We start from the raw sequence: 20,799 nt of genomic DNA, 5'->3' as shown, positions 1-20,799 counted from the left end.
AGGAAAACGCGATCAAAGTTTCAAGTACTGTCATATAAAACACCTTCCTCTTTCTCAAAAAATTGTTGCAAATTGCAAAAAAGAAGAATCCGCTTTTCTGAAACCGTCACAGTAGCATAGCCCCTTAATACAACTTGATGCCCGGTCGCGTGAGAGGAGTGCGTGCATTGCGTGCGTGCGCGGCCATGTTATTTCGCAGTTTATGCGAGCTATGCTAATCCGACGAGACCATAAGCGCGTCGAGCATTCCCGAAATCATGAATAATCAGCTGCGCGTGTGTGTACACACACACAGACACCCTGCTATTTTATTACATTTCTTCGCACTCTCTTGGCAGCCCTCTCCTCGCCATCAACGCCCTATTCGCTAATTGCACGTTCCTTTTCTTCGGAGCAACGTTCGGTTCCGAAAAATCGTCGTTGTCGGTTTGTTGCTTAGTTTTTTCGCCGATAACCTCTCCGGGAATTAATTTCATTAATATTATATAGCCGCATATAATATTATATATCACGATTCATCATCGGTAAAAATTAATTTTATTCAATTAACACGTACTCGAGCATGGAACAGACTCGCCTGCATACGATTATTACGATCGTTTTAGAAGAGACTAGGACCACGTGAGCAGGAAGAGACCTTCGATGTGTTGCGAAATACCCAGGAAATATCAAGGATAGAACGGTGGAAGGATTCCGTGATGTGTCACGGAATAACAGAAATTGTCGTCGAAAGAATGTCCGGTTGTTTCTTTTTTTTTTTTTTTGTTTAGCCGAAGCTAGAGAAACCTCCTTTCTTCGTCGAATTTCAATTCTCTTTCCTCACGGTCTTGAAAGCGTTTTATTAGTCACTTCCTTCGGAAGGATCGTTTAATAAATCATCCGCCGTCACATTCGTAGAATGATCTTGATGAATCGATGATTGAAAATTACCTTCTGTAAATTCATTCTTGCAGTGGCGATGATATGCGATCGATCTTTTTGACCTTGTCGGCATTGTTATCTCGCGATGAAAATGCTAATCGGTCCGAGGGTGCGCGCGAATCCGCGGGCACATTAATTAACGATTAACCGCGACGTCATTCACGGTGGTCCAATTTCTTTTTTTTTTTCGTTTTGGCGTATAATACAATGGAAGACTGTGTACACAGACAAAATAATGCCTCTGTTATTATATCTTGTATGCATGTACCCGTACCGTGTCGTGCATAAACATCGCTCTAATGATCTAGATGGTCGTTGATTATGCGGCCGTGTTCGTGCATTAACCTACACCGTCCTGTTTCCTCGCGTGTACTCCTTGCATTCCCTACGCAGCATTCCCGGTATCGTACTTGACGATAACCGTCCTGATTTTTCAGCTCCCTTAGCTTAGTATCATCGGTTCTGTAAATATCGAAGCTTCATGTTTACAAATATTGTAATGGAACATAACGTAGGTACTCCGGAACAGTTATCGAGAGACTAGTCAACAACATAGATTTCCATTTTTAAAAAAACTGCAGTTGCATTTTTCTGATGCACCGATGCACAAAAGTGCATAAAATTAGTTGCATATTATGCACCGTCTGATACCATTTAACTTTTACTTCTAACATCTTCTATTCCCAATCGTTTAGGAGGTATAGCCTGTTTCATTTGCGTAGGACACCCTGTATACTGAGCGTTTTATCGAACGCCCGTGCGCGAGCGTTAACAGAGGACGGAACAGAAACGAATCCAACGGCGGCGGAGGTAGCACCGAAAATAGTTGTGTTTCATAATCGTTATTGCGGGTGATGCGGTTGTAAGCACATGTATCATGCATAAACATAAGTCTAACCATGTAGATGGCAGCTGATTAGTCGGTCGTGTTCGTGCATTACCTTACCGTACCCGTCGCGCATAATGCGACGGCCGGGCCCTGGATCACGCTTACACATATGTATACGTATCCAGGATTTTTCTGACGTGCTCGATGCTGCCTGCTCCCCCAGCGCGTCGCGCCATTGTTTACGCCGCTTTAATTAGCCCGGTTAATGCGACCGGTGGATACAGGCCCTTATCTGATACGTTTCCGGCGAATCATGGGAATTATTTCCGCGCATGCAAATGCCAACGAAAAGGCGAATCGAGTTATGCTTCCTGTACGATCCCGTCAGTCCGATAAAAACGAGCACGCGTGACTAAAACGGACGGTACGTGTTTTCATTCCGTCGATTTTCATCCTCTCTGTGTGCTCGTTTGATTCGCGAGATTTTTCCCTATGATTTTGTATTCGAAGATTCACGAACACAGAGAACCAGAGAATAGAGAAAAAGATCGGTATTGAAATTTCTTTATTATCAATTTGAGACAGAGATGTCCACGGAGGGACAGAAAGGAGTCCGCTGAACCTTTCACTATACACAAATGATCGCCGTGGCAACGAAAGCAAGTAAGTCGAATGATTAATCGTGGTTATTCGCACCTGAAAAGATTCGATGTCCGCGATACTGACGCAACCTCGCCTTTAGATGATCGCACGTGATGCCACCGGTCGGGTAATTTACGTTCATACTGAAAAGAGACCGGTCTGGGTACAAAAGAGGTTGTGTCTCGACAATTACAGGGCGATATTTCGAATAATATCGTTAAAGCGGCCGCGCGCCGTCTCGTATTAGGCGACTTAACGAGTTAAGCGTGGTTAACGGCGCGTTGAGCCAGTGCCTTGGGATTAACTGGCCGTGCCTAAACGCGCTAATACATTACCGTGCCTCGGTCGGTTCGGCAAGACAGAGGTAATTAACCCCGGTGGCTGGTGTATAAGTGGCCATATTTTCAGGTCCAGTTGCACGTGTCCCATGTTCGAAGCCGACTTCTTAATCGATTCCAACGACTTCATTTTCGACGGTCGAACCTTTCTCCGCTTTTTCTCCCATCCCCTACCTCCATAGGGCCCAGAAACGATCGAGGAGTCGCGGATGAGTTTCAGTTTTCAGTGTGGAATGTTCGTGTTTGGTTCTGGCGCCTGATCGGTATCGTTCCATCCGTGTGATTCATCGTCTGGACACGGGTTATACGAACGCATATTATCCGCAAGAATAGCGAAACGACGAGGAACGATCGGTATTTGAATGTGGAACTTACGCCAGCCCAGTTCACTTGTACAGTTCGAGACAGCTGAGAGTGTGGACAGACGAGATCGTGTCATATTCGTGCTTCCCTTCCGTTGAATGTAAGAGGCAACAGTTTTATTTCACTGTGTTCACGGTTAGGTAGAGAAACGAGCGTGTTATGATGTCACTGTACCGGAATTAAAAGAACGATGATCAAAGCGTGATCTGAACACTGGACCGTCTGTCTAAATAGGTAGAAAACCGGATCCTTTGGACCACGCGAATTCACACGCACGAACATTCTTCTGTGTTTTACGGTTTCTTCTCTAATGTACATCGGGAAGAATATTCACGTGATCATCAGTTAGATTAGTAGCAAGTCCTCGACGGGCATAATATCACATCAACTCGTCCGAAGAACACGGGGAACCTAAAAGAAAAAAGATGCTCGTCGCCGAAAATCCGCGAGGTTCGTCTCGGTAGCGTGAAATCGCGCTAGAGGGAGGCCTTCCGAGTCGTTCGGCAGGGCCCCTAGGGGCAGAGGCGAGAAGGCCATCAGGCCCGCCCCCGGCTAACAATCCGTCACCGTTGCGGGTCTTCTCTGTCGAGTGGCGAGGTCCGGACGTCACGGAAGCTCGCCACGGAGTCGGGCCAGGGTGAGTCACACACACACACTTTGGGGCCCTCGCGAGACGACGATAGGAATAGCTACATGGGACGGGGACTTAATGTATTCGTACGTGTGTAAACGAAACGAGGAGAATGGAAGGGAAAAGAAGGAGCATCAAGGGAGAGAAAGAGAGAGGAGAAAGGGATCGCGAAAGGGGGCAGAGAAAGGCCCCGAGAGAGGCTAAAAGGGAGGAGGCGCACGCGGAGATGAGGCCCCCGGTAGTAAAGTCAACGGTTCCCGCCCCGGCAAAAAATCTCAAATTGATCAAAATGAGAGTTACGCGGGCAACAACGGAAAAAGAAAGAAAGAAACAACGAAACAGGTAAGCGCGGCGGTGGCCACGGATTTCGTGCCGGGAGAGAGTTTAGCCACGGCGTGGAACGGCATGTCGACAATAGACTTTCGGCCCTAAGATCCTAATGATCCTCGGGGATCCGTGGGACGGATGGATCTCGGTCCTTTTCTTGGGAATCGCGTTTCTGTTTCGCGTGCAAGACGAATCCGGCCGAGCAAGAAGTTGCGAATGGTCTCGCGCCACGAAAAAGTTGCTGTGCCCCGAGGATTATCCTCTGGTAGGTAGACCTCGAACGAATACACTTGTTCCGTTATTGTTGATCGCGGTCGGTACGATAGAACTTGTCTTTTTTTTTAGAGTTATTAATTCCACCTATTTTCGTACTGAGAGTTAAAAAAATCTCTGACCGTTTATTGTAATAACGCGTCGATCTCGAACGTTGAACAGCTTACAAACGTGCCTAATAAAATCCCTCCGATTGAATGTTTAATTATTCCCGGCGAACCGCTTATACATTTAACGAGCCTGAATTATCATCGGGGTAATTATAACGAGGAATCTCGGTTTTTCCTCCGATCCGTCTTCATTATCGTTGGAATTACAGATGTTTCGCACGTAATTGACGGAAAATTAATCCTGAGAATCGGACTTTTTTGCACTTGGCCGCGGAACACCCGGCTGGGCTTCGCTTTGAACTCTTGCTCGAACGCCGCGCAACGTTCGAACCGGGGGGCAATTTGCATCACTTAGGTATGTTAATATTACCTACTTTACCGGGGAAACCTGACGCGTTTCGCGTATCCATCAGCTCCCCCCAACGGTTTGTGGGTATAGTATAGGCGAACACCGGAGGCCGGCGATTTTGCATAAGCGTTTCCCTCGAATGTGATGCGCTCTGTATTTAGCGGAGCGGCACGATGCGCCCGCGTGAAAATGTGGCAAAATTATGCTTTTCCTGCTGTTGGTATTCGTGCATGTAATACTAAATACCATTTAATTCAGAGAAGACGATTATCGAGTGTCCGATTAAGCCTATTAACTCTTTGCCCTCGACTCTCCCATCTGAAGGGACAAAATGTATGGAGAAGTAGAAATTCCGAGTGCAAAGGGTTAAGCCGTGGTTAATACGTAGCATCTGGAGTGAAAGGATGTCAACAGAATTCGAACTTTCGGAATACGAATCAAAAAGATATCTTCCTGGTCCTTCGAAATCTATCTTCCTCGCAAGAAATATGTATTCCGTGTGTCACCGCCTAACCATTACTGGTCCCCCCGTACAGAATAAACGAATTAATTGACCATTATTACAACGAATGAAACACACGGTCGACGACACACGAGGAACGGATTCCTTTGCTCGTAATCAAATTGCCTCTCACTATTCCCATCGTTCGTTCGAGGCCTGAAACGGAGCGACAATGAACCCGTGGGTACACAAAGACGGAAGGTGATTTAGCCAGCGTGTCCCCACCATGAATATTATAAAATTGTCCCGGGGACACTGTCCCAGCAATTAGCTGTTGTTCAAGCTGTGTGTGTACCGTAAGAGAGGGCCTTTCACCGTGCCAGAAACGAAGTTACGATCTCTTGATTACCGAATGTATCCAGAATGAGGAGGACGGTGCCTGATTAACCGCAGCCTGTCGACTCATCGCGACCACCTGAGCCCATACATTGATCCGACAGACGAACGAATGAATCGTTCGTTCGGTTTATCCGGACGAAATATCCTCCCATCCAGTCGATTGATAGAATCCTTCGATAGGTCTCGATTTCGCGTACTTCGCGTACGTCTGCATTATACGCGAAAACCAGGTGGGAAATCCTTGTTGTTGTTTTCTACGAGCAAGCAAAAGCGGAACTCGTCGAACTCGCGTAGCTAATCGTACGTGACCGATCGAGCCTTGTCCTGTTGAGATCCCTCGGTGTAAGCCGGACTGTGAACGGAATAGGTGTGTCGAAGACCTCGACACGTCGTCGTCGTGTTGTGTGTAATTTTCGCAGGGACACACGCGTGTATATGTAGATACTTACCTGTCGAGTCTTTTGATCGGTTAATCCGAGACTCCTGGTGGATCTGGTTGATTGGACGGAAACGTATTCACACTGAACACAGGTTTGAATATTTTTGGAAGGATAGAAGATAAGCTTGGCTTGCGTACAGGTATTTAATTCTTAGCGGTACTGACAGTTCAGGTAATTGTATAGGCACCTGGTGCACAGAAAATCGTAGCCAGTAGAGTTTCTGTAATTACAAGTCCAAAAAACACCTTTTTGTGAAAAAATACCGACAGGTTAATAGGATAATCTTTAATATTCTCCAGTGAACAATTTATGCCCTACACATCTGTATCTGGTTTCGAACAAAGCTATTACAGTAATACTTCTTGATATACTGCTCGAAGTTTCCGATTGTTAAAGTAACATCGATGAATAGATACGGAATATCACAATGCACGGTTATAATTGAGTAATACCGATGTAACGGACAGGCGGTCGGAGGATTATTAATTTAAAAAGTGAAACGTACCGGAACGCTCCATCCGCGCGTAACGTAGTTTCACTTCGTGACACCCGATTAGCGTAGCAAACACGGTGACGGCAGGTAATTGGTATCAAAGAATGATGTTCTCCAGTCAATATAATTTTTTTTTTCTTACCATAAGAGAGATAGTTCGTGACGTGTGTCAAAAGTTAGATTCAAATCCACTCGGAGAAGATCGAACGCCGGACCGGCAGGAGGTCGAATCCGCCGAATCACAAGTCAACCTGGACTCGGTCTCGACGAATAGATGTATCAGTGTAATTAACAACAAGCAATGGCGGTGAGACGTGCACGTTCGATATCGTGTATTAATCGATTAGCCAGCTCGTCGGGGCCTCGGAGATATGCGTCGGGACTGGTTGTTAATCATCACCGCGGGTGCGTTTGTACTTCTTGCGTTCTTTTTCATCCGTGAGAGAGAAAGATCGTCGGTGGAGGCTGCCGCCGCTTTGGTATGATTCGCCTTTAAGGTTCTCCTCGAGGGGGCCCCTGTAACCATCTTTGTGACGCGTTCGCTTCACCGCGCGTATCAGGGCCACCGTGACTACAGAATCTTACCCAGTCTACATTGTAGTTGCTGTCGTGACTGATCGCGTTTCGATTAATTTTTTTCTTACCGTTTGCTCTCCACGCTTCGTTGTCGTGGCACGAAGACAGCACAGGAATTCTAATCGCGTGTACACGCATGACATATTGACATGTAGCCTGAAAGCATATTACCCTATCTAGAACTTGCCTGATGGGTCTGCTGTTTAGGGTATCGTTTGTAGCATCATTGAAGGTATTTAGAGAATTTTAATACATTTTTGAATCACGGTCCATCCTCTTGGGGGCCTTGAGAATGATTGTTGGATGATCAACTTAGGTGTCTGTTGACTTTGATTCACTCTATCAATTACTGCGACCGCGCTGCTCTGTCCTAGACAAGGTAGTCACCCTTAGTTTGCCCAAAGTCTGAACTTCTACTTACTTATCCTGTAATTTAGTCCACAAGTATCTTGCACCTACTAGAGAATAAAAAGTTTATTCCTAATTCATACATGAGAGCTGAAACGCATCAGCAGTAAACCTTGTGGTACTCATCAGAAGTATCACAAGATGGATTCTCAGGAATAAACCAGCCAAAGATGACCAATTTATATTATAACCGGAATAACTATTCTCCAAGCGTTGTTGCATGTTTTCTAAAAAGTGCCCGGAGGCTGCGCCGCGCTAAGCTTCATTTCCTTCCGCGTCAGCGCAGCGGTACGCGAAACATCGGAATCATTAGCGATTATCGATGACCATCAATGTGGAACAGCCTACGAGAGCCATCATCAATTAGAGTTAAATAATAGCTCGGCGTTGCCCATCCGTTAGCTCGTTCATCGAACTCGCTTCCGGGGTCTTGTTTCTTGACTCTGCTTACCGTTCGATCTGCAATTTCCTCTAATCGGCCTTACTTCTATATCGAACCGATTCACCGGCCCGTTATCAGCAACACCTGTAAGTACCATTATCAGTCCACCGTCGAGTACATAACTACAACCACCTGGGGATGATACTTTCGAATTTCCCGGATAGAAGAAAGGAAGCCTTATCGCGAATCAGCTCAATCAACAATTTGAAATTCCAAGACTATCGGGGGACAATCAACGCCGAAAGTAAAAGTGAGCCAAACGGGAATAGACACATCGTTTTCGAATGCAACCACGAATAAGCTTGTCAGCGAGTTGATGGATCGTTCGAATCGAAGCGTACAGTTACGTCCTACGAAAGCGAAACAAACACGGGCGACTTCCGGGCGACGCAAGGGGCACTAAAATTCCGTTTCACTTTCCAACATCGATGGGGGTTAACAGTTAAATCCTCCACTAATTGCACCGACAACTGCCACGGGACCAAGTAGTGCTGCTCTGTCGATGATGCGTGCGTCGCGTTAATTGCCCGAGTGTTAACCAGGCTCCTCCTCCTCCCCCTCCTTCTACTCCCTCTTTGCACGCGGCTAGATGGATGGATTACTTAACACTTGTCACGCCTCGCTAATTAACATTCAGTCATCTCCCTCTCGGAAATCCCTCTCTCCTCTCCGAACCTCGGCTCTCGAAACACAACCGGCCACACCGGCGCGCTGCGGCAGGTGGAAAGTCGTTTAATATTTATCGACGATCGCGCGCGACCCCGTTGCCACCTCTATCGAGGGGGGCCCCAGGACGCGACCCACCGGATTGTGAATTAGAATTCGTGGCCACGCGTTCTCTCTCTCGCGCGGTTCACGGGAAATATTAGAATACAACAACGACCGTAATTGCCCGCCGACGGATTCTCTTGAACCGTTTTTGCTGTCTTTCTTTATTCTCGAATTGAAATGGCCGATTCGTTGATGTTTCTTTCGGCCGAAAATTAAACGTTTTCAACTCCTTCATCTAACGGAGGCTTATCAACGACCACCATTTGTGATTAGGTGGTAGGTGATAGCCTCCTTTTTGTTGCCGTCAATTTTGCATAAATTTTCAATTCGCCGGAAGTAGATAGGAAATACGATCGTTCGTAACTTTCCACGACATGGATATTCAACCGTGGTTCAGGTCGGTGGTCCGTGATCGTCCGTATACGTCACTGGCTCGCGATATCTAATGAGGCTATTAACACGCGCTGCACCACCGAAGAAACTTCGTCGAGCGTTTATGACATCCGATGACCTACCTAGCCGGCTTCTATTAGAGCCACAACGATCGCCTTGAGTGAGACATTTACCAGCTCCTGGCTAAGTCGATCTCGCACACCCAGGCCTCTGTGTATCCGTGACTGTCCATGGATGTGTCGTTAAAACGTCCTGGTTTTTGCACCGAGTTGTTCCGAGGTTGGCGCCCGTTTCGACACTTTTGTCGCCTTTCCAGATCCGCGGCTAGATCGACTTGTGATCTCCGATTCTGCGAGAGCTGCTGCCTGTTTCACGAGTTCTATGAAACTTTTATCCATGTGACATAGACTACGTGTACTTTTATTGCGTTTGCGTTATTTTCAAAGAGATACCAACAAAATATCACTGTGTATTTGTTCCAGTCGTAAAGGCACTATGGAATTTCACGGGCGAATAAATCGAGAATAGTCGTGATGCTTTCCGTTGAACGTGAAACGATAGAGAGCCTGGATATTTCGAGTGTATCTATTATCTACGTGGAAGCAGTGATTTCTTTCGAGTGTTTTATTGTTCGGTATTAGATAAAGATATTCCGCCGGTAATTGATCAAATCTTTCAGCTGGCAATTACCCCCGTCGATGCGCAAATTGCCGACGGTTTCGCGGCCAACGATATTACTTAACGGAGCCAAGAGCGAAAGAAAGAGGAAGAGAGATGATCGGAGGCCTCTATTAGACTGTGATACCGCCTTCTTCGCCGCGGATGAATTATCGCGGCAATCGTTTCGCCGTATGCAAATTGAAAAAGATAATGGGCCACCGAGGGTACACTACGCGAGTGTCATTTCGATCGTCCGGCGATTATACCCACGGAGTTATTACCGACGGATCAGGGTCGTTCTCGAATCGTCGTGAATAAACTATTCGAACGACTGCGTAATGATACCCCTCTCTTCACTTCCAGACGGTGGAATGTAAAGAAAGAACGTAAGAAGGCAACAAATGGAGAGATTGAAGGAAAGAATCTCTTTCTCTCTCTTTATCTATCGTTCTTGGTGAGAATTCGAATTTATCAAACGAAAAGTTCCAAGGGTATGTGTATGACTCGAATAAAAACGGTGTTCTTTCCTCGTTGGAGGAATACTCGCCGGTTTTAATTGCAGTCGAACAAGAAGAATTCGGCGCACGCCACACCGAGACTATTCCGTGTTTCTTATCGAACGTTTCGTTTGCTTTTCTGTTACAGACTCCTGCGATCCGGTTGCGGACCGACCTTATGGTGAGTGACTCACGGAACTCAATCTCCTAGAAATTACAAGACCGTACTTACCCTGTGCACGGGAAAAATATACGGGGGGAAACCTACTCTATTCCAGTGTCTTCCGTGAATGAATATACACGGCTACCGATTACGCGATTCGAGGGCCGTTTTCCCCCATTCGGCTCGCGCTCGAACCGGCCATTTCGCGGGACGATTGCGAAACGGTGCCGATGTAACGGAGAAACACGGTCCCGATATCGCCATCGGTCACCCCTACCCCTTGATTTTCCCTCTTTGTATTACCTGGAAACCGTTGCGCGCGCGAGGTTTATGCAAACGCGTAAATTAGATCGTATTCCCAGAACGATCGTTCCAGATAGAAAGCGCGACTCGCCACGCGGTTTCCTCTCGATTTCGATTTCTTGCGAGTCCCAGACGTAAATTCCAGATCACAATATATTTTTATTCTTCGAAGATATTATCGTTATTATATGCAGATAGGAACACAGAGAATATACGAAACGGTAGAACTATACAGTCGTACAGAAAATCGATGGTACACAGATAGAGTAAACAGTAAATCCTGAATGAGTGTTCGAAGGCTCCTGAACATTAAATATTTTATAAATTAATGGCCCTATGCGGTTGAAATAAATATCATTTGCTTCCGAATTCCAAACCTATCACTGTTCTGAATGAACATCTCGTCAGTGTCGAGGAGTGTTCGAGCACTCATCGAAGATTTCCTGTACTCGTAGTAGCTTAATCGAGAAATCAGTGTCGAAGTTTCTCATGGATATCTCCACCGCCAGGCGGGGGGTGTATATTTCCGTTGTCGGGCAGTCTTCTTGTTGACATCAAGGGACGCGTTAGAGGGGGAGGGGGGCGGTAAAAAGTCGCGCAGCATCCGGTCGTCCGTCCTCTACCTATACGGGCAGTCGTAAAATTCAGCGTTATGCGATTCGGGGCCTGTGTTTTGTCCCTCTTTCGAGATTATGATTACCCCGGACAGCCACCGTGGCTAATATCACGCAATAAGCACCGCTCCTCTACCTTCGAGAAGACCACTGTCTCTCTTTCTTTCTCTTCGTTTCTATCTCTTCCTGCCTCCGTTTCTCAGGTATATATATATATATATAATATGTGCCACCAAACTTGGGGCGATGTAAACGGGTATATCTGGTGGAAATACAGGGGACTCGGCGGGACAGTGAGACAGAGAGACAGAGAGAAAGATGAAACGAGGTCCATCAAACGAGCCGCGGAGCCATGGTCGAGGTCATCCCAGGCTTTCCTGGAGCGACTTCATCTTCACGGTCTATTCCGACGACGTTGGCCGACCGCGCCGTTGGAATTTCAGGAGTCCTCCGCGACTGGCTGGGGCTGATAATTTTTATTATGCGTTTCATTCGCCGCCGCAGCAGCGTGTCTATCCCTTTGGAATATTTATCGGTCCCCATACAGCCGCTTTACACCCGGTACCCACTTATCGTCGACCCGTAAACGTCGGGGTGGATGCTAATGTAACAAATTTCGTAACGACCGCGAATCGTCGCTCGAATCATTACACCGTTGATAAAACTAATTCACTCGACCGGGCGAGCACACACCGGTTAAGGATCGCGTCTCACAGTCGTTTCCCCCGTGGATATTTAAGAAGTTGGTCGATTAAGCGGCACATTTATGAAATGTGTTCCGGGCCCGGGACCCGAAGGCTTCCGCGGGTAGAAAAGACATTAGCCAAGGGGAATTCGCCGGTGCAGAGGTTTATCAGCCAGTAAAACGTTGTTGCGTTTCTTCTTTTCTTTTTTCGAGGTCACCGAAGGAGGTGGAACATCCACCGGTATACTCTCTCTCTCTCTCTCTCTGTGAGTCAATCACGATGACAGAGCACGTGGTAAAGCATGTTTTCGAGGGGTGACCCCGCGATTTCTCCGTCCCCGAGACGCAACAGGTTACCAGGTTATGAGAGTGTAAAGCGTTTTGAATCCGACAACCCCTCGAGGGGCATGATTCTCGGGCGCGAATCTCTCTGCTTGTACAAAAAAAAGGGGCGAATCCGGTCCGCGGGGGGTCTCTCGGTCGCTGCCACCACTTTCACTTTCTCTCTCTTTTTCTCTTGTGTTGGCTCCACGATGCCTATGTTCACTTCTGTATGTGTGCTACGCGTGGTGGGTGTATGTATATATGTATATGTAAGTGTGCCCGAAGCGTTGGCACGTCGTGTCCGTGGGGGTGGCCCGGCGACCCCTGACAACCGGGGGTGGCTGACAGCCGATTAGGACGAGATGGGAGAGCCCCCACGGAAAACTTAAAATAACATCGCTCGATCATCCGGGTGTCTTCGCCGACAGGCAACTAGGCTACTCTTGTATTCAGCCTGTCCCCCTATTCGGCCCACGAAGTCTTTCGCCGTTCACGATCACCCCAACGCGACCTTCTCTCAGCGGGTGTGTATACCGTACGATCGTATTACGAATGAAGATCTGTCTTTGGGACGGTATCTTCTCTTCCGGCCTGGAAGAGAACGAAAGTCCCATGGTATGAAATGAATACAAACGCACTGGGGTGTGAGACTTGTGTCCTGTAAGGATTACATCTTATTTAAAACTACCCCAGTTGTCATCTCGGCTATTTTCATCCGGAATCCTTCACAGACACAGCACGTGTGTCGGACTGTTTTACATAAATCATAGGATCAATGGTAATCTCGAATAGTCCACGGTGAATCTAATTCATTCGAATGTCTCTAGTTCCGGGTCGTCTCTCGTAATTACCGGCACATAAAGGGGACAGAAATTCGCCCGTGTAACGAGGTTCGAAGAGAATTGTAATACCTTTCTCGCCACGGTTCAGGAGCCCGATGGTGGTTCCTTCTATGGCCGATTCGCCGTCCATTTCCAGCAATTCGGACCGGGAAAATTCAGCGAGGTCGGAGTTGAGCACCTCTTCGATGCTCATTACAGTGTGTCCCGCCCCCGGCTGCGGGTAATCAGAGTGTGCGGGGGAGTGAAGGGGGCGGGGGCGGTGGGTGACCTCGCCCGGGGCCTTTACTCTCCTACTCGCCGTCTTCGATCCTCCTTGTCCCACCGACGGTGGCCGTTGTGTTCGCCTTCCTTCTTTCTCTCTTTCTCGTTCGGCTATTCTTCGCTCATTCTCCTTCGTTCGACGGCTCTTTCGACTACCTGCGAAGGTGACGGAGCAGCAGAACTCGGTTCACTAGGAACCGCGACCTTGTCGGTGCTTTGCATTCGCCGTGCATCGCGCGAGCCGCCTCGACCACCCTCTTTCTCTCTTTCTCCTCTACGCTCCCCCCTACTCGCCCCTTGTACGCAAGCGGTAATTGGCGGAAGTTGCATGCGGGCGTGCACGGCGTGAAACAGCTGCGGAATGCCGTTTGACGTTTTAATCTCATCTTCCGAGTGGTGGGAATTAAATTGGGCGACCGAGGGCTGCGTTTTCTTATCGATGAGGAGCTCGAAGGGGTTCCTCGAGGAGACTGGGGAAAATTGGAGGAGGAGGGTGTCTTGTGTTCCCTTCTAGCAAACGGAGAACTGGTTTTTTTAACACTTTATTGTATTGTCGAAGAGAAAAAAGAAAATTTGTGGAGGGGAACGGGGTCCCTTGTGTATATGATACATATATATTGAGCTTGAAAATAATATCTTTGATAGTGATTGGAAAAGGTTATGATTATAATTATGGAGGAGTTAAGATTCCTTTAAAAAGGGTTGGAAAAATAGGTGGAAACTAATCGGAATTCACTCGCTTTTGAGAATGACCGAAGAATGATTGAAATGAGAGTTTATGAATGTTGAAGTACTCATAGAGTTTTGTGGAATTCATTGATGGTACAGTACTTACAGACGGGCGAACAATACCACCGCGGACGATTAACCCCCGAGACTTTAATGCACCAGTATGGCTCGGCAGAATTGGTATTTTCGAGATAGGAAGGCCAATCAGTGCCGAGAACGCCACCGGCTATTTGGCTGCGAATAATAATGATTACGAGAGCCACTCTCCGAACAGGAAATGGCGCTCTGGCAGGTGGTAGGGGGTAGAAGGTGAAATTTTTCGGTTGGTTGTCGACCGAACATTGTCCTGTTCCTCATAAAAATTTTCTAAAATCCTCTTCGCACTTTTAAGTTTCGGTCCAAGAAGGTTCTGTCTTACAAAAGATGATAAAAAACTAGTGACAAAATACAACAAATGTAAAAAATTTATTCGCAACAAATACTTCACTCTTTAACAGTGATTCATCTTGTTTATTTAACAGTTGATTTCGTCATATGCCAAAATACAATTACTTTAGAGAACCTTTGTTTTCTTTCGCTGTTTTTTACATACAATTTTATATCAAGTTGTTTACGAATTTTAGTAATAATAAGATACTTAATTAGTGGCCACAGTTTTATTTGATCCTTAAAAGAAAGTGAACAAAAACGTAATACTAAATTATTGAACTATCCTGAGACCCCATGCCATTTGTGTGATTTTCTGAATTGCGACTATTGAAGGGTTAAATTTTTTAATCGATGAAAAAAAAACATATAGAATATTCTGTCACTAGAAAAAATTTTCTGAAAAGTATAGTTCCATGGATGTTATATGGTACAAAAGATCCACACCGTTAACATTGTTGCAACTTCTATTCGTCCGAAGGTAAACACGAATCTCCGCGGTTCTCTGCTCGCGACCGCATCCGACAGCTGTTTTATGTACCGTTTCCCGCGGGAGCAAACAGTTCCGCGAATCTCTTGAAATTTCTCGAATTTTATATGCACGTGAACGTTTCCGAGAAATTTTTTATACCCGTTGCGTACGGATCAGCCGCCGTTGGCCGGGCCTGGAACGATGTGCACACTCTTCTCCGTTACGTATCGGAATGTGTAGGTACAGCGGCGGCTCGATCGCTCGTTTATCCCGTTAGCGAGGCTCTCTTTCTTTCCACCGACTAACACACACCGAACCCCCACGTGAAACTCGTTTGATAGGCGAGCAAGAAAAACGTCCAGTCGACTCGGTAGCATCACTCGCCGAGTCCTTTGACTATTCCGGAATGGTCAAACGGGGTTCAACTGGTCTGCACACGGTTGGACTCATCGGCGCTCGATCGTGGTCTTGAATCGTCGAAGAAAATCTTACGGGAGACTGTAATTTCGTTTCGGAGCTTCTTTCACCCCATTCACGAAAACGCCGGCAGGTTTCATCGCGAAAATCCTCGGTAGATTCGTATCTGCGATATCTTTCTCGCAGATCTCCATGGCCAGACTTGAATGGCTCCTCGAAGGTTAAACCGGAGGACAGTCTTCGGTTATCCTGTTAACACTTGCACGGGAAATAAGGAACGTCTGTATTCGGCTTATCCGCGGGATCTCTGGGAGGAGGGAGTAACAGGCCAAAATATCTGTTCACCTTCGTCACCTAATGTCAAAAGCGTGTATCCCCGCGAACAGCTCCCGGGGACTACCTGGCGTGTACCCTGGACCCTGGCGTCGACGGTCCTCGTCAATTTTAGTAGCAGCGGAACACACCACCGAGACCAAAGAAAGAGAGAGAGAGAGAGAGACGGTGTCATTCAGACATCGGTCCTTTGGCCCCATTAGAGGAGCCCAGACGACCACCTCGACTCGTGAAAGAAACCTCGGAGAGAAAAAAGCGCGGGACGGCCTGCAGTTCGGTTCGTCGGGCAATCCTCATCATAATAATTCCCGATGTCCTACGCAAATTCGAGGGTTCCGTTTTTGGAAGTTTCGTGTGACGAGGGACCGCGGGGACAGGTATATCCACATCCGGCAGTTGTCTTCTATTCATCATCCTCCTCCAATGAGCACAAAAATAAAGAATCATAATCTACCACGATTTCCCCGTGTGGAATATTTGGAATTTCATTTCGCGAAAGGCGATCGAAGAATTTCAACGGGCCATTTTATGTTGATTTCGAGCGACTTTCAGAGATCGATAACCGACGAAAAAGGTTGCAAATCAGAGCCCGTGGAATACAAGACAGAGAGTTTCTTCTTTTTTTTAACCCTTCGAATCTCCTCGATATCGTCCCGAGGATGGCCGAATGCAATTGCAGGCCCCTCCTCGCCACTAAAGGAACACTGAATCCGGATTCATGAATGAACTATGCGAGAGCAGCCGAGCAACGAACCGCCGCCGCCGTCGGCAGGACTATTATTTAGCATAGCCACTTTTTCTGGCCAGCCAAGTCGCCCGTCATGGCGGCGTTGTCTTTGTATCGGGACGAACGAGGATGACGGTGCACCCGCCGGACCCTGGACGAGAATATCTGGAGCAGGTTCGCTCTCTCTGGTCCCCGTCGAGGCCCCGATCCACCAAACGTAACTAATGGACGCGGCCGCTCTTTTCCGCCCGGCCCCCCGAGCTTTATTATTGTTATTGGACCACTCCGAGGACCGTCGGGACGTTCGTCTGATTAAATTGGACGACTTGTAGACTTCATGCGGGTGAACAGTCGAGGAATATTATAATTTTGAATGACGGAAAATCTCTTGGAAACGCCACTTTACGAAAAGATTGAACGGAATGTTAGATGTGTACTGGAGAGATCTACGTTTAGAAATCCTTAATTCATCCAGTATAAACGCTCGCTTGGAATGTCAGTGTTCCGAGAAGTCTACATTTAGAAACTTCGGTAATTGTAGAATAAATTAACAATTTGGTAGTCATTTCTTGAGTATCCATCGATGTACAAAGTGCCCCTGAAATTGTTAAGATTCCACCTAGATTCTAGAAGAGTGTAAAAAACTATGAAATTCTTAACATTGAGGCACCATCTTCGAAAGTTGAGGCGCCAATCAGCCTCAGAACGGGTTCAGGATTTTTGATCGAAAACCATAGCGATTCGTGTAGGTTCACGGTGGTTCACCGTGGCCCCGGGACTCCCTCGCGTGGACCTCGTACGGCGAGGCTAATCGGCGACTAATAAAAGGCGGGCCCCGTGTGTGCGAGCGGCCCAGGAGCTGGCCAGGGGCAATCAAACGAACAATGACACCGTCGCGAGAGCTCTTCACGCGTCGTGGACATTGTGCGTGGGATTGGCTGGCTGGCTGCCGGTTTCCTCACGTTCTCTGTACGCCAAGTGTCCGTCGATCGAGAAGTAATACAGGTAAAATCCACGGCGATCGGAGGTCTCTGTCTTCGTAGTACATACACGAAGGTCGTTAGGTCTTGAACGGGTGGATAGTCGACGAGTCGCGACAAAAGACACGCTTTGTCGTCGTTATTTCTCTCTCTTTGGCGATATTCACGACTCGAAGAAAGGAACCTAGCTCGTCAGGTGTTAGTAACTAAACTCGTTAGCCCGTATATCTACCTTCTCCGTTGACACGTCAGATCTGATCCGTTCAGACCAAACTGTCCGCAGCACGTAGAGAGAAGACAACAATGTAGCAAGGAAGTGGTAAACGTGTAAAATGGAATCTGGCTAAATAAGGAGTGGATCGATTACGGGAACACGACCGAAAGTTGGCCAGGTGAAACGATCGCAACGCCACTCATCGTTTCAATGGAATTTATGTTTCCGCGAGTCTGGTACCCTGGGCGCAATACCGTTCGCACTTGGCCAGAGGGAGTTCATGAACATAAATTACGAGGCGAAAGGGTGGAGGGGGGGGGGGTCAGCCAGTATCGTCGGCGTGTTGTGGTTTTCGGGCGAAACCGATCCGAACCGCAGAAGAGACGATTACCGGGCTCGGCCATCCGGCAAACGACTATTAATGATATTTCGTGTCGGATCTGCATGCTCTCGACCCCGGCAAAGGGAGCCGACCGTGCCGAACTTTCGTGTTTCGCCGGTGGAAACTTTAAAATGTACCGCGGACATGGCAGACAAGCTGGCCAGTTCCGAACAGGGGAGAGGGGGTTCAAGCGTAATAATGCAATAGACGATCGAACCGAGTTTCCCGCGTCTCTTCTCCCTTATTCCCTCTCTCGTCGCCGAGCCTGTGATCTACCGACTATTTATTGCATCGTGGATTCTCAGGCTGGCCTATTCTACGCGCAATTTATCTATGTTCGTTGGCCTTCTGAGATTCTCTTTGTACGTTCAAGTATGTCTAATAGGTAGGGGACATTGCTGAAGTTTGTACTAGTAGTCTAGTTCGACTTAAATTTGAACTAAGCTGTAGGCGTATTCTCTTGCTAGAGGTCCCAAAGAGATAACCACCAATATCGATGCTATCAGACCAAAGTCCCAGACCTGGGCTAAAATCTCGCGATGCCAGCTAAAATGCTATGATCTGGAAGTAGTACAGGTTTCATTGATCCACATGACTAATCTGCATTTAGAACGAATGTAATCTATTGATATTAGGTTCCCACGTAAATTGTCGCAACTTCATTAAAATTAATCACTTGTTGACTGGTTTATGGACTCTCTAAATATCAGAATGACGGGACAGCAGTTAAGATGAATAAAGAGCAAACGTTACTTCAGCTGTAAATCGTAAGTTCTTCGGATACCCCCCCCCCCCCCCCCCCCCCCGACACACCAGGAATATTTCAATGTTCCCGGGACAAAAGGAGTCCGTGTGCGTGTGACGATCCGAGGCGTTTATTATGACGAGTCAGAGACGCAGCGTGGACGGGGCCGCACGGTAGTTTATTTGGGGCGACGAGCCCGGGCCCCGTATTCGCGGGGCCCGTACGAATTAACGGCGCGGTCCACGATTAACAAAGGGCGATACAAATTAGATTAAATCGCCGTAGGGGGCGGCATCGCGGTGGAGAAAGGCGAATGATGATACCGGTTGATAAATAGACGAACGTCATGCGATGCCTAAACGGGGTCCCGGGCGCGTCCCTTTCTCCTCTCGATGGAATGCCGGAATGGGCCCAGGCATAGCTACCCCCCAGCACCAGCACCACCGTGACCGGACAGATCCTGCCGTGCCTTCTTCTCTCGCAGACTCTTTATCTCTCGGTCTCTCTCGTCGACCCGGGGAATCAGGTTCGGGTTGTTGCATAAAAAGAGTAACCAGCGATTACGCGGAGCGCTTAATTGTACACACGGCTAGCGTATGATCTTTGATTAATCGATCGGGGTGAATATTGAAACATCTTTCGGAATCACGTGGAAGATCACGGAATTATTACCGAATCGCTCCGGTTTTCTTGATCATTAGAACATATTAATTTCTAGAAATAGGGGAAGGTTACGCGAATGCTGGACGATGATCCCTGGGCTAGATTAGATCAATACTGTAATTTGTCACGTGTAAGCAATTTTCGGAGGAAAAATTAGATAAAGGAAAATAATCCATTATCTTGATGAAGCTAAAATGGTACTTCTAGCAAGATGTTCCAAGGACCAATAGAAATACTAAGATTCGAGTGCATAAAGATGACAGGAAGTACGAAAGAAGATATCGAAATAAAGAATTTCTTCCCTCTTGCACGTTCTGAACAGTTCGCGCACAGATATCGACGCTCGCGACACACGCGCAATAAACCGTGGCGGCAACAAGGTGGGTGGATTGCGCAATGTCGTTTAAATAATGCCCTGGACACGGTGCACCGGCAGGCATATAAGCGATCCAGAGCCACGGATACGGGAATTAAAAATCGTGGCCCGGGAGTTTAACGGCGGATCGCACGAACGAGCAGATACACAAATCAGGCCGTAAAGCCGATCAATTAAACGGCAGGCCGCCGATCTGCCGCGCATTATAACCGGTAATTATCTGTAATTAAATATTGGCCGGCCGCCTGGCCGCTGGGGCCCAGGTTGTCGAAACGTTTCGAGGGGTGTGTTCGCCGGGGATCTATACCCGCGCGTCTTCTTCTTCTTCTTCTTCTTCTTCCCCTTTAGTCCTTTTTCTTCCGCCCCGAGTGTCGATACTTTCATTTCGTATATATTCGTTCTGCGTCGCCACGCAATGCTCCTCTTCGAAAGAGAGAGGCGATAACTCCAATATCGGTGCATTTATACCATCATCGTTCCTAGTTCTTTATCCGACATACCTAACGTGTAATTTTAAATGTTTCCTCTGATTCCAAGTTGTACAAAAGGAATCCACTCCTCATAATACACCGCATAGAGACTTGTTCATTCGAGAGACGGTTCATTTCTAATCTCCCCCAGCTCCGATCGATATCACGATCTAAGATTGCAAAAATTGTACCCAGCCAGCATTTCCACCGCAGAGAGATAGCGTTCTTCCCGTCTCCCAGGAAGACAAGAATCCTTCCCATGCGGACCGAACAGGATCAAAGGCAGAAAACCTACCCCTCCTAGGTTCGCCATAAATCAGTCGGCCGGCTACCCGCAAATCAGGCTCAATCACTCCGGAGCGGATAGCT

The 20,799-nt window shown here is 47.4% G+C and overlaps 1 protein-coding gene across 1 annotated transcript in view; it reads left to right on the top strand.

Annotated features, from left to right (window-relative positions):
- LOC107192217 (POU domain, class 2, transcription factor 1-like) overlaps positions 1 to 20,799 on the top strand; it is a 121,334-nt gene that overhangs the window by 16,124 nt on the left and 84,411 nt on the right. The window contains exon 2 of the mRNA XM_015581427.1: positions 10,453 to 10,485. Coding sequence (XP_015436913.1) covers positions 10,453 to 10,485 — 33 coding nt within the window. The remainder of the gene's footprint in view (positions 1 to 10,452; positions 10,486 to 20,799) is intronic.

Source organism: Dufourea novaeangliae, unplaced genomic scaffold (genome assembly GCF_001272555.1).
Source record: "Dufourea novaeangliae isolate 0120121106 unplaced genomic scaffold, ASM127255v1 scaffold299, whole genome shotgun sequence".
Lineage (NCBI taxonomy): Eukaryota > Metazoa > Arthropoda > Insecta > Hymenoptera > Halictidae > Dufourea > Dufourea novaeangliae.
Note: the sequence above shows the minus strand (reverse complement) of the source record. Positions and strands in the feature narration are given on the sequence as shown.